This window comes from Nicotiana tabacum, chromosome 9 (genome assembly GCF_000715075.1).
Source record: "Nicotiana tabacum cultivar K326 chromosome 9, ASM71507v2, whole genome shotgun sequence".
NCBI lineage: Eukaryota > Viridiplantae > Streptophyta > Magnoliopsida > Solanales > Solanaceae > Nicotiana > Nicotiana tabacum.
The window spans coordinates 84,376,924-84,390,603 of record NC_134088.1 but is presented as its reverse complement, the minus strand read 5'-3'; the positions used below and the strand labels follow the sequence as shown (position 1 = coordinate 84,390,603).

Sequence of the window (13,680 nt, the reverse complement as noted above, 5' to 3'; positions counted from 1 at the left end):
CAAAGGCAATACTTCTTACCAGAATACTTTTTCTACACTACATAATGCTCTTTCATTTGGAACTCTGAAATTGAATAAACGGAAAAGGTCCATATATGCTAGTGAACTATACGAAATAGTACATATTTGCCCGTCGTTGAAAGGTGGGCTCACATATGACCTAGCCGTGTATAAGGTGGCTCACATATGCCCTTTTTTAAACGGACCTCACTAATAAAATATTTAGCACCAGATTTTGACACGTGTCACAATCTGGTGCGTTCCATTTATACCCTAATTTAAATAATAAAACAACCAGACCCATCACCCTTATTTTATTAAACCGACCCGACCTAGTACCCTACAATAAACCCCAATCCTATTATATTACCCACTCTCTCACCTCTGCTTTCTTCACCCAAATTCTCCTCTCACCATAGCTGATGGGTCAATACAAAGTGAGCTCATTATTTGAAAAGTGTGCTCATTTAAACTGGTTTTTAGCTACAGAATGGTTTAAACCCCTGATTGATTGTTTATCGGGACTTAAAAAATCCAGCTTTCCTATTGGAGGTCAACAACAGGAAATTGATATTTTCTTTGCAATTCTTTTTTGTTTTCCAGTGATTTTTACCATTGGCGTGTATATCATCAATGACAGAAGGCAGTAAATTCTGTTTTCTCTTGGATTCCACTTTCATGTTGTTGGTTGTTATCGTTAAAGTGACGTTGGCTCAAAATTTTGCACCTGGTGATGATATTTTGTTGAACTTCAGGTCATGAAGGTCTTGAAGACGCCGATGGTCGAAAATGGGGTTCGGATGTTGGGTCAACATAGTTGAAGGGTAGCAAGTCGTGGAGTTATATAACAGGATTGGGGTTTATTGTAGGGTACTGGGTCGGGTCGGTTTAATAAAATGAGGGTGATGGGTCGTGTTGATTTATTATTTAAATTATGGTATAAATAGAATGCACCAGATTGTGACACGTGTCAAAATTTGGTACTAAACATTTTATTAGTGACGTCCTTCTAAAAAATGGCATATGTGAGCCAATTTATATACGGCAAGGGCATATGTGAGCCCACCTTTTAACGACGGGCAAATGTGTACTATTTCGTATAGATCAATGGCATATATGAACTTTTTCCGTTGAATAAATTATCAGTTTACTTATACATAAAACACTAGAAATCAACTGAGTTGAATTCAAATAAAATAGAATTTAGAGCACAAAGAGAGATAGATAGTTCTATATTGCGAGTTAAATTCACATTAAATAGAAATTAGCAAGGAAGACCGCAGAGAGAAGAAAGAGGAGCAAACTCGACTTGCTGTGGGTGCAGGAAGAGGAAGCCACATCCTCAATTTAAATTTAAATGTCAGAAAAAGAATTATCTGGATTTTAAAAGAAAAAGGAAGAGAAATTAAATATAAAATTCCTACACATTAAGAATTTTTACAGATAACATTGACAAGAAAAAGGGGCAAGTCCGAAATTTAAACTTAATGAATTCAACCTCTAAATTCCTACCACTATACTCATTACCCTTCTAAAACTGTAAGTTTAGAATTTAATATTTACCAGAATATTAGTGATCTTTTTACATATACATCTATGCTCCAACCATCTCTGATACGAAGGGTGGAGGATAAAAAACTGAACTAGGGAGATGTCCAACGAGGAAATGACAATAAAATATAAGTTAAGCTGCACATTAAAACTTTCTGAGAGCCACATATATTTACATGTCAATGCCAGAAATCTACATCTAGAAACAAGTATTCACAAATGGCTCAAGTCACGTAAGCTTATGTTTCTCATTTTCCTTTTAGGATGGAAATCAGTCTGATACTAGAGTTCAACATCCCGGATGTGGAGAAATGCCTCGGTTCACATCAAATTCTGAAACCAGTGTACTGTATTCTCCAGAACACGGTTCATAAATGATCCCACCAATCAAACGGAGGATACTTTGAGCATAGCACATGGTAAGTATACCTTCAACACTCCTTGTTTGATCTTTGGAATGGAAATTTTTTTTGCTTTTACTGTTGGTGTTGAAGTAACTCCAAAATTGGTTAGGAGATCAGCATCATTCACCATTTCAGAGTTTTCCGGGCTTTTTGAGAGAAGCTCTTCACAGTGACTTTGTCTGCAAATGTTAACGGGAATTCCTCGTCAGCCTCCTCTCTTTGATCACACCAGGCCCCTATATTACTATTATCTTTTGACTTTCCCTCCAAAGGTTCACAGGACGAGTAGGAATCCTCTGGTATATCCCGATACAAGTGTTTCAGAATAAAAAGACCTGTATCATTATCTCTCCAGTAGTTCCTGAAAAAAAAGTAAATCATTTGAAAAATATCAATTCACAATAGAACAAGGGGAAAATCTTTTCTATCAAAAGCTGCGGTAAAGACAAGATTCATTAAACAAAATTACAATGGGTCAGCAAGCATTTTTGACCTGACAATGCCTCACCAACAAAACCATATGCAACATAGTAAAAATGAACCATAGGAGGGCAGGGTTCAAATCCAAGCAGAGGCAAATAACCCTAGGTGATATTCCCTCCTATCCATCTACCCTTGGTAGAGAATGATATACTTTTTCTGGTGGGAGGTTGCAGGTACCCGATGGATTAGTTGAAGTACGCATAAATTGCTTGAACACCACCGTTATCCAAAAAATAAAGAGTAAAAACTATACCATACCGTTTGAAGCAGCAAAATCTAAACTAAAAAAGCTTATTCAAGGCGAAATTGCTCTACCTACCCTCTCTATGGTCAAGTTTGATTCAGCTTTCTTAAAAGCCTTTCTGTAACGACCCGGCCGGTCGTTTTGAGAATTTAAGTCTCGTTCGGCGGCATAAGGTCTTGAGCAGTTTTGTATTATGTGTATTGACTTGCGTGCGTGGTCGAGTTCAGTTATCGAATGATTCGGAGTCAAATCGGAAGAAGGATTCTAGTTTTTGAAGCTTAAGCGGTAAGAGTTGGACCGGAATTTGACTTTTGTGTAAACGGCTCAGGAATGGGTTTTGAATGATTTCAACAGCTTCGTATGGTAATTTTGGACTTAGACAGGCGTTCGGATTTGGATTTGGAGGTCCGTAGGGTGATTTGAATCATTTCGGCGAAAGTTGGAAAAGTTGAAGTTTGGAAGGTGGAGAGGTTTGACCAATAGTTGACTTTGGTGATATTGGGGTCGGAATGCGATTCCGAGAGTTGGAACAACTCCGTTATGTCATTTAGGACTTGCCTACAAAATTTGACGTCATTCCAGGTTGATTTGATAGGTTTCGATACGAGTTTTAGAAGTTGGAAGATTTGAAAATTCATAAGTTCGATTATGGTGCGATTCGTAGTTTCGACGTTGTTTGATGTGATTTGAGACCTCAAACGGGTCTGTGTAAAGGTATGGAACTTGTTGGTATGCTTGGATGGGGTCCCGGGGGCCCCGAGTGTGTTTCGGACGAGTTTCGGATGGTTTTCATAGTTTTGGTCAGGTCTGGTTCTGGTATCTCGCACCTGCGACATCTTGGAGCGCTGGTGCGGCTCCACTTCTGCGTGAGCCTGATCGCTTGTGCGATCATAGAGGCCTGGGAGCTAGCTCGCTACTGCGGATGCTGGCACGCAGGTGCGAAGCCGCTTCTGCGGTTGAGTGATCGCATCTGCGAAGGAGTTCGCTTCTGCGCTCATGTTATCGCTTCTGCAGCGCCGCTGGTGCGGCTATATTGTCCGCAAATGTGGACCTAGGTCTGGTAAGTCAAGTTCGCAGATGCGAACGTCTGCCCGCAAATGTGATAGCGCAGATGCGCTTATTTGTCCGCATATGCGGAAGTCCAGGGCAGAGAGTTTATATTCGAGGGTTTTGCCATTTTCTCCATATTTTGAGTTTTAGACCTCGGTTTTGGGAAATTCTTTGTGGGTTTTTCAAGCAAATCGATTGGGTAAGTGTTATTCACCTAGAATTTATTATATTCCATGATTTTATTTTTATTTTTATCATTTAATTTGTGTTTTGAGTTTAGGAAAATTGAGGTTTTTGAAGAAATTTGATGGACGAATTGGTATCGAAATTTGATAATTTTAGTATGGTTGAACTCGTATCAGAATGGGTGATCGGGTTTTGTGAGATTTGTCGGGTTCCGAGGTGTGGGCCCGGGGGTCGACTTTTGGGTCGATTTTTAGATTTTGATAAAGATTGAGGCTTTATGATCCGGAATAGTTTCTTATGAGTTTTATTTGTGCTTTGAAGTTATTTTGGTTAGATTTGAGCCATTCGGAGGCCATTTGACCCGAGAAGTTCATTTTTGAGTATCGGTCTCTCTTCTGAGGTAAGTATCTTGCCTAACCTTGTGTGGGGGAACTACCCCTTAGGATTTGAGTCTTCTATGCTAATTGTAGTCCATGTACGTGAGGTGACAAGTACGTGCTCGGACCTATTTGTGAAAAATTGGCCCTTTAGGGTTCTTAGGTCCTCGTGTTCACTGATTATGCATTTGTTATGTTATGAATACGTCTCTTAATTACTAGTTTCACCTCTACCTGCTTTAATTAGAATTAATTGCTTCATGATCCACTCTTGTTGCTTATTTGATTCATCCGTGCCTTAACTGAAATTTTTATCTCTTCTATTGCCATGTTATCCTTTCCTAACTGCTTATCTTTATTTGAAATAATTTCGGAGGTTGCTGACCCCCAAGGAAACGGTGAGACCCTTTCGGAGGTTAAAACTCATAGTGCTAGCAATGCTATGGTCTTGTATTCCTCTGGTAGTAGCAAGGAAAGGGCACATATAGAAGAAGCCTGCCCAATTTCGTCAAGGATCGGAGGAGGGGATATGTCTTTTTGGATGGAGGATAAACTATTAAACTTTGAAAAGTTTCTAGGTGTTTCTGTTGAAGGGAAGGAAGATAGGGTGTTAGAACTGTTGAGGGAGATTGAGCAACAATCTCTTTACGATGGTGCAGGGAGGGAGTTGGGTAAAGGTGTTAAGCAAAATAACTTAGGGGATGTAGTGGTGTATCAGAGAAGGGGGCGAGTGTGTGACAAAGAGAAAGGGACCTCGGCTAGGGGAGGTAGGGAAATGGGGGCTATTGTCGCTTATGGAAGTTAAGATCCTTTCATGGAATGTAAGGGGGATGAATGACCCAAACAAAAGGGTCATCATCAAAGTGGGAGTTAGGGAGTGGGGTGCCAACCTAATTTGTTTTCAGGAGACCAAAATGGAAGTTTTGTCGGATGCGATCGTGAGAAGTGTCTGGGGAGGTAGCTGGGTGAAATATGACTGGGTCCCAGCAGTGGGAAGTGCCGGGGGCATCCTACTTATGTGGGATGATAGAAGCTTGGAGGTAAAGGAGATTAGGAAGGGAGTTTTCTCTTTGGCAGCTCTCGTCAAAGATAGAGTGAGTGGGGTGGAGTGTATGGGCCGGTAGGGGAAGGGTCCAAGGTGTCTTTCTGGGAGGAACTGGCCAATATTATGGGGGAATGGGACATTCCATGGGTTCTAGGGGGAGACTTTAACACTATTAGATTTCCGGAGGAGAGATTAGGGGGTAGTGTGATTTCGAGGGCCATGGAGGAGTTTTCTGACTTCATCAATGATCACTTTCTCATTGACCTTCCTCTATCAGGGGAAAGGTTTACTTGGGCCAGGGCGGAGGATTCCAACTCAAGGTCTAGAATTGATAGATTCCTGACATCTCCCTCATGGGATGAGCTGGTGCCGAATGTGCTGCAGATTCCTTTACCTAGGTTGACTTCAGATCATTTGCCTATTTTGCTAGATGGATGCAGAGGGAGGGGGGTGCGTGCTCCCTTCCGATTCGAAAACATGTGGCTGAAAGTGCCAGAATTCTGTGACAAGGTGAAAGAATGGTGGACAAGCTATGGGGTATTAGGGACACCTTCATACCGTCTTTCGAAGAAACTCAAATTGCTCAACGGAGATATTATTAGGTGGAATAAGGAGGTTTTTGGGAGGGTAGAGGTTAAAATGAGGGAGCTTATGCATGAATTGGGGGATTTAGAAAGAGGGGAAGGGGCGGGGGAGCTAGACGAATCTGAGAAAGAGAGATTGGGGGAGGTTAAGAGGGAAATAGTCGAGTTAGCAATAGCTCAGGAGACTAGTTGGCGGCAAAAATCGAGGGCGCTCTGGCTAAAGGAGGGGGATTCGAATACCAAGTATTTCCATAGGGTGGCGGTCGCAAATCGAAGGAGAAACTTCATAGAGTCCTTAGTTGTGGATGGGGTGAGGATTGAGGGAGAGGAGGAGGTAAAAGGGGCGATAGCGGGGTTTTATGAGAACTTATATAAAGAGGAAGTTAGTTGGAGGCCGACTTTGGGGGGAATAGAGTTCAACCATATAGGGGAGGAAGACAGCGAGTGGCTAGAAAGGGTTTTCGAGGAGGAGGAGGTGCACGAGGCCGTGTCGTGTTGTGCTGGTGATAAGGCCCCCGGGCCTGATGGTTTCTCCTTGGCTTTCTTTCAGCTCTTTTGGGACACCATCAAGGGGGAGTTGATGGAAGCCATTAAATACTTCCATGCGAATGGTGTTTTCGAGAGAAGTATCAATGTTTCCTTTATTACTATTATGCCTAAGAAAAAAGGTGCATCTTGTATCAGAGACTACATGCCTATTAGTCTCGTGGGGAGCATTTACAAGATTATTTCTAAAGTGCTTTCCAACAGACTTAAGAAGGTTCTTGACATGACTGTTTCGTCCTCCCAGAATGCGTTTGTGGAAGGTAGGCAGATCCTGGATGCTGCCTTGGTGGCAAATGAACTTGTAGACTCCAGAAGGAAAAATAGAGAACCCGGCTTACTATGCAAGTTAGATCTTGAGAAGGCTTTCGACCATGTCAATTGGGAGTTCCTGGACTTCATTATGATGCGGATGGGGTTTGGGGAAAGATGGAGGGGATGGATAAAGTTTTGCATTTCCTCAGTCAGATTCTCTGTCCTGGTTAATGGTAGCCCGTGTGGTTTCTTTGGCAGCTCCAGGGGTCTCAGGCAAGGTGACCACCTATCCCCCATGTTATTCATTCTAGTGATGGATGCTCTGAGCAAAATGATGGATCGTGCGGCGGGCGGAGGTTTCTTGAGAGGATTCTCAGCTCCGATTGGGGTGCTCAGTGCCCGAAGAGTCTCACATTTGCTTTTTGCGGATGACACACTGGTTTTCTGTGATGCCGACATGAATCAGTTGACCTACCTGAAGCAAGTCCTGCAGTGGTTTCAGTTAGTATCAGGACTCAAAATCAACATCGGCAAGTGTGAGATTTTCCCGGTAGGTGAGGTTACTAATATTGATGCCTTGTCTGGTGTTCTCAGATGCAAGGTGGGCTCCCTTCCCACTACTTACCTGGGCCTCCCTTTGGGCGCTTCATATAAGGATACTACGGTTTGGAATCCAGTGATCGAGCGGGTTGAAAAAAGATTAGCAGGGTGGCAGAAACGGTATTTGTCAAAAGGAGGTAAGGAAGTGCTTATCAAAAGCACTTTATCGAGTATGCCCACCTATTACTTATCCCTGTTGCAAGCACCGGTGAGCATCACAGAAAAACTGGAGCGACTTCAAAGGAACTTTCTGTGGGATGCGGCGGATGGAACTAGAAAGTTTCATCTAGTGAATTGGCAGACGGTCACTTCCCTAAAGAAGTGGGGTGGACTTGGAGTGAAAGATCTTATGGTATTTAACAGAGCTTTAATGGGAAAGTGGCTGTGGAGATTCGGGGTAGAAGAGCATGCTCTATGGAGGGAGGTCATAGTAGAAAAGTACGATTCAACGGGAGGGGATTGGAGGACCAAGGCGATCACAACACCTTTCGGGTGTGGCATGTGGAGGAGTATCATGAAGAATTGGAAAGCATTCAGTGGCAACATCACTTACAGGGTGGGAGATGGAAGGAGAATCAGCTTTTGGAATCATAGGTGGTGTGGAGAGGATACTCTGAGGGTCTCCTTCCCCCACGTCTTCAGAGTTTCAAACCAGAAGGAACTGATGGTCCAACAGATTCGCAAGGAGCATGAAGGGGGTAGTATGGGACCTCTCATTCAGGAGGAACATGCAAGATTGGGAGATTGCGGAGCTTCAAGTCTTGTTGGCACTGCTATACGGGCAAGACATGCTCCAGCCATCCTGCGACTCTTGGAGATGGGGCTTGCGTAGCGATGGTTTGTTCACCGTAAAGTCCTTTTACCAGAGTATGTTGGTGAGAGAGGAGACCACTTTTCCATACTCCTCGATCTGGATTCCTAGGGCGCCCACGAAGGTGTGCTTTTTTGCATGGCTAGCGGCAAGGGGAGTGATCTTGACTGCTGAAAATCTCCGAAAGAGGGGAATTACACTTGTTAGTTGGTGCTACATGTGTAAAAGCTCTGGGGAAGAAGTTGATCACCTTATGTTGCATTGCCCTGTGTCCTCTGTATTGTGGAGGTCAATCCTGAATCTTTTTGGTGTTCAATGGGTGATGCCAAGCACTGTAAAGGAAATGTTATATAGCTGGGGCGGTTTTCGTAGAAGAAGAAAGCAAAAGGCGTGGAAATTCGCCCCGTTAGCTCTCATGTGGGTAGTATGGGGGGAGAGAAATAGGAGAGCTTTTGAGGAGTTTGAGTCTCCTTTTTCACATCTTAAGAATAGTCTTTTATCTTTGATCGCCTTTTTGGTGCACTCATTTAGCCCCTACTTGTATAAAAGATTGGGCGTCTTTTGTAGAGAATCATGTTCTGATGTAAATTCTCTACGTCTTTGGTATACTTCGTGTACACGGGAGTTCTCTCCCTTTTGATTAATACAATTTACCTTATCAAAAAAATTGTTCACCCTTAATTGAGGTAATGATTATCTTTCTGTTGCTTATCCTTATTGAATTTGTTGTTCTCTTTCCTAATTACCCAACCTTAAAAGAAGTTAGATATCCTATAATTTAGCTGACTTGTCCTTATTTGGAATTATTCGACTTGTGTTAGCTCCCTCGTTGTCGAACTGTATATTATGGACCGTTGTTACATAGTATTTCCTTTCTTGTTGAGTTGTTCTTATTATGATTAGCATTCTCTATTGTGGCTACTCCTTGTGAATTAGTTCCTCCGTTTCTTTGAGTTCTGAAATTTCTGAGTTGACTTATTTGTCGTACCCTTGTATTATTGTCATGGTTGCTGTTGTACTTGTTGTGGTGATGCATGAGGTTTCTGCCGTGCGGTTGTTGTTATTGTGATGCACGAGGTTTCTGTCGTGCGAGTGTTATTGGGTTGCACGAGGTTTCTGCCGTGCTATTGTTAATATTGATATTTGCACATGCGGCGTGACAAGGTAGGCTATATATATGTGGGTTGCACATGTGGCGAGACAAGATGGAAACATTATTATGCACGTGTAGCGAGACAAGGCGGACATTTACTTTATTATTGCACACGTGGCGAGACTACGTGGGCGATGTCAGGGATTGATTTGTGATGACTTGTGATGGCCTGGGGGCATTCTTGTTGTTGATATTTGTGTAATGGTGTGAGCTTTATCTTGTGGAAAGTTGTGGGAAAACATTCTACGTGCTGTCCATTTCTTTTCCTAAACTTACTAGCTGGCATGAACTATGTTAGACACTTGCACAAGCATACACGTAGTTAAGCACTCTTATCGGTTAAGAGATTTTCTTGATATTGTTGAGTATAGATGCACGCCCTTGTTTACTTGCCTTCTATGTGAGAATGACTCTATTTGGCACGTGAGTCGTCAGTGCGGTTATAAATTGTAATGAGAGCACAGGATGCTAAGTGTTAGGGTTCAGGAATTGGGACCCGTGAGTTGTGAATATTCTGAGGTTCGGTACCTCGTGGAGGTTATTGGCTAAAACCCGGTGTGAAAGCGGTCGTTTTGTTGAGTTGTTATTTGCCTTTCATTTATTTGTGATCACCGAATTTAGACCGTGTTTCCGTACATCTACTGTGTCATTATTATTGTATTTCGCTGATAGTTGTTTTTCTTTCTTACTGAAATTACCATATCATTTGCCATTTTGCGTAGTATTTATGTAGATATCATACTCTGTTGTTCCTATACTTATACTTGTTCAGGTTATTTAGTTCAGTAGGTGTCTTGACTGTACCTCGTCACTACTCCACTGAGGTTAGTCTTGATACTTGATGGGTACCGTCGTGGTGTACTCATACTGCACTTCTGCACATTTTTGTGCAGACCCAGGTATTTCGAAGTCAGTTGATCATTAGCTAGCGGTGCAGAGTGTTGCTGTGGAGACTCAAGGTAAACTTGTTGCTGCGTTCGCAGGCTTCAGAGTCACCTTCTGATTTGTATTCACACTGTTTACTTTATTTCAAACAGTTGTATTTAGAAAATTGTAGCAAACTCCGTAGAGTTTATGACTTGTACTACCGATTTTGGGAATTGTAAATTTTATAGAGGTTTCTATTTCATAAATTGTTAGATGTTATTTAATTATTGTTATTATTCGGCTAATGTTAGGCTTACCTAGTCCCTAATACTAGGTGCCATCACGACACCCACCGTAGGGAAAATTGGGTCGTGACACCTTCCCATCTATGTAGAAGAATGCAACAAATGGCATTTGAAAATATGAGACTATTAACAGAGTTGTCCAAGGATGTGTGAAAGGCTGGCAACAATGTAAGTATACCAAGCTTATTCGAAAGAAATGTTGGTTATGACTCAAGAAGCTTCAACAATCTCCTAAAGGAATCCGAGGCCAGAAAATTATACAGGATAGGCAACATGAGACCACATTCTCCTTGGTCAACAAACAAGGGAAAATAAGAAGAAAAAAGCCCACATACATGCTACTAGAATATGTCAGGGTTCATTATACACAGAAAGTCAAACGTACGTTTTCTGATTAGCTAACTGCTCAATTAAGTAGGTGTTTGGAAATACATTATTTGCAAACCAATGTTCGTTTTACAATTTTGTCCATATCTACTTGAAATAGAGAATTTGAAGTTGAAAATTTGATGAGTATTTTAAGTGAAATAATGGTTTTCACTAAGAAAACTCATTCTTATTCCAAATGAAATTCATGTCTGAACACAAGTCAACTTTCGTTATACAATGACTTACTTTCAGGTTTGCAAACTAAACAAATTCAAGGGAAAACCAATTTAAATATGCTTTTTTCCGAAGATCTAAATGATGAAAAATCTGATTTCTAGATCCAGTAGGTAACTAGGATGACAAGGAAGAAAAAGCTTCTAGGATAAATTGACCAAACTTCTGCTCGATCGAGCTCTATGATTGACAAGGATGGTTGACTTAAACATGCATTCTAGCCAACAGCGAAACCGTCCTGGACAAATTTTGCTTCCAAAAAGTTCGATTGACACAGCCACAAAACAGAGAAATTCATATTTTTTTCTTTGAGAGCTTTAATTAACGAGTCTATCAGGTTCCCCATTGCATAAGAAAACTATATTGAGTTACAGAAAATGTCCGCTATGACAAGGAAAGATTTGAAGGAGTTCCTTAATGAGAGAAAATTTGTAGCGAGAAGTACTGGAAATTCCAAAGGGAAGGACCTTAAGTAGTGGAGCATGTTGACACTGGTTGAACTGCCATAACCATTAAGCACTTCTGTCTCTAATACTTAATTCAGACTCCTCCAGAACTGTTGTCATTTTGCATATTATACAAGTTTTAAAATATGAAAAGACACTAGAGCACAGAGAAGATTATTTGTCACTAAAACACTTTAGAACATCAACAGTTTCTTCATTTGTGCAAAGAGAAGTTTTTAGTTTCTAAAAGCACTTTCAATTAGTATTAAGGGGAAACATGCAATTGATTTAATTGACTCTATTAGGTTGATAAGGATACTTACGTGTGCGCTCCAAGGGTTGAAATGTATGCATGCCTAAATGTTTTATCCTGCGAAAGAACAGATAAAAACAAAAGGCAATTGGGACTGGTAAGTATAAAACACAGTAACGCACGGACACTGCCAGTTGTTAATGAAAGAAACACATGCGAAAAACCATATGATATGTACAAACATATTTATACTTAAAAAAACTGATGTACTCACACAAAATGAAGTTCAATTCATCATGTGGATTTGGAAACGGCTACAAGACTTAAGTTCATTTTTACAATCATGTGGATTTCAAAAAGAACAACAACTTGGATCTAGTTTGCTGGATCTAGAACTGAAGTGCACAACATTAACAGATAATAAAGCAGAATATTTTGTTTTCCATTCAATGCGAGATTTTACCAATTCTGAGCGCACAAGAATTTGTAATATAGTTAGGTGATAAAGCTTCTGCAAAAGCTGAGTCAAGCAACAGTAAACATGTTGAGAACCAATTCCAATTGACCCATTCACCATCTGAGTCACCATGGAGAACAATTCTGTTCAACCCATTCCCTATCTGAGCCTGTCAGCACTCTCTTGTATGACTCCCCTTGGATAAACAGTTTTTCACCTACCTTGGCACATGCAAACCCATTGAGGAGAACTAGCTAATCGAGATCTCCTTCCTTAACATAACTGGGACTTGTGCAATTCTACAATTCACCACTTGCTCTGCATTTTCAACCAGATAATTACTCAATGTTGAGAATTCTGCTTGGAATGTCCAGTTTATCGATTCAAATGACATGCTCACCACCTTATTTTACATGTGGAGAATGTGAAGTCCCAAAACTTCCGGCCATCAAGTTTTTTTTGGATTTAAAATAGCAAAGCCACCTCCTGCTAAAACTAATTAGTGTAAAGGAGATAACTGTCAGATTTCCCAAAGCTCTACAAAGCTCATTCGCGAAACTAATAAGTGTAAAGGAGATAATTGTCCGATTTCTGAAAGCTCTACAAAGCTCATTAGCTCGTTTAAGTAAGAGGACAAGGTCCAAATTTCTTTTCCTCGGGGTTTCGCCCCCTTTCCAATATGGTAAACCCCACCAACCAAACTGCTTCGACTTAGGAGTCAACAGTGGCCCTTTCTCACATTGCTCGCTTAGTGATTCAGATCTCCAACCTCAAGGTTGAAGATGGAGGGTCCTTTCATCAGCCTAGTCCTTGTCCAAACTACTTCTCCTTGTACTCCATACCTAGAGTGAATAACCCAAGAGATGAACAAGAAAAGAGAGGTGATCGATGATTTATGTAGTAAAATCTTTGAGATCCAGAGTAAAGCAAACCAACAGTGCTTTTGCTCAATCTTGTTTTAGACACCAACAGATAGCCATGAGTACTCATTGGTTTTGACAAGTTAATTAAGGAGAAAAGAAAAAAATAATTTTTTCCATGAAGTTTAATTAGTTTTCCCAAATATAAAAGAGATAAGCGCCTAAATGATATAGAAGTTAGAACTTCAAATAATTGCTTGCATAGCTCAGTCTACAATGTTGGCCAAAACCTCTAGAAGTCTGGATAACTTCCTAAGCTGCAATCTAGATTCAATTCTCAATTGATTTGTTGACGATTTTATGCCAAAAACCAAACTAGAAGAGGTTGGGATTTTAATCGGCTAGGAATTGATTTTTTCCAGTAATCAAAAAATCCCCGAGGGCTAGTGGTGCACGGTTCGAAACTCGGAGGATAATAGGTCTGCCCCTCTACCCTTCTCCACTTAACTGTGACCAAATATAAGATTGTTCAAGTTAAAATTGAACAAATGAAACAGGACTATCAAGTAGAAGAAAAAAATTACACCTAAACTATGAATTAAA

General features: G+C 40.9%; 1 protein-coding gene across 3 annotated transcripts in view; it reads right to left on the bottom strand.

Annotated features, from left to right (window-relative positions):
- Nucleotides 1-1,529: 1,529 nt before the first annotated feature.
- The window catches only part of LOC107794212 (phospholipase SGR2), a 33,954-nt gene continuing 21,803 nt past the window's right edge, over nucleotides 1,530-13,680 (bottom strand). For all 3 annotated transcript variants that reach the window (XM_075221797.1, XM_075221798.1, XM_075221799.1), the window contains exons 21-22: nucleotides 11,831-11,877; nucleotides 1,530-2,316 (exon numbers count right to left, since the gene is read on the bottom strand). In XM_075221797.1, the coding sequence (XP_075077898.1) occupies nucleotides 2,079-2,316; nucleotides 11,831-11,877 (285 nt within the window). In that variant the 3' untranslated portion in view covers nucleotides 1,530-2,078. The remainder of the gene's footprint in view (nucleotides 2,317-11,830; nucleotides 11,878-13,680) is intronic.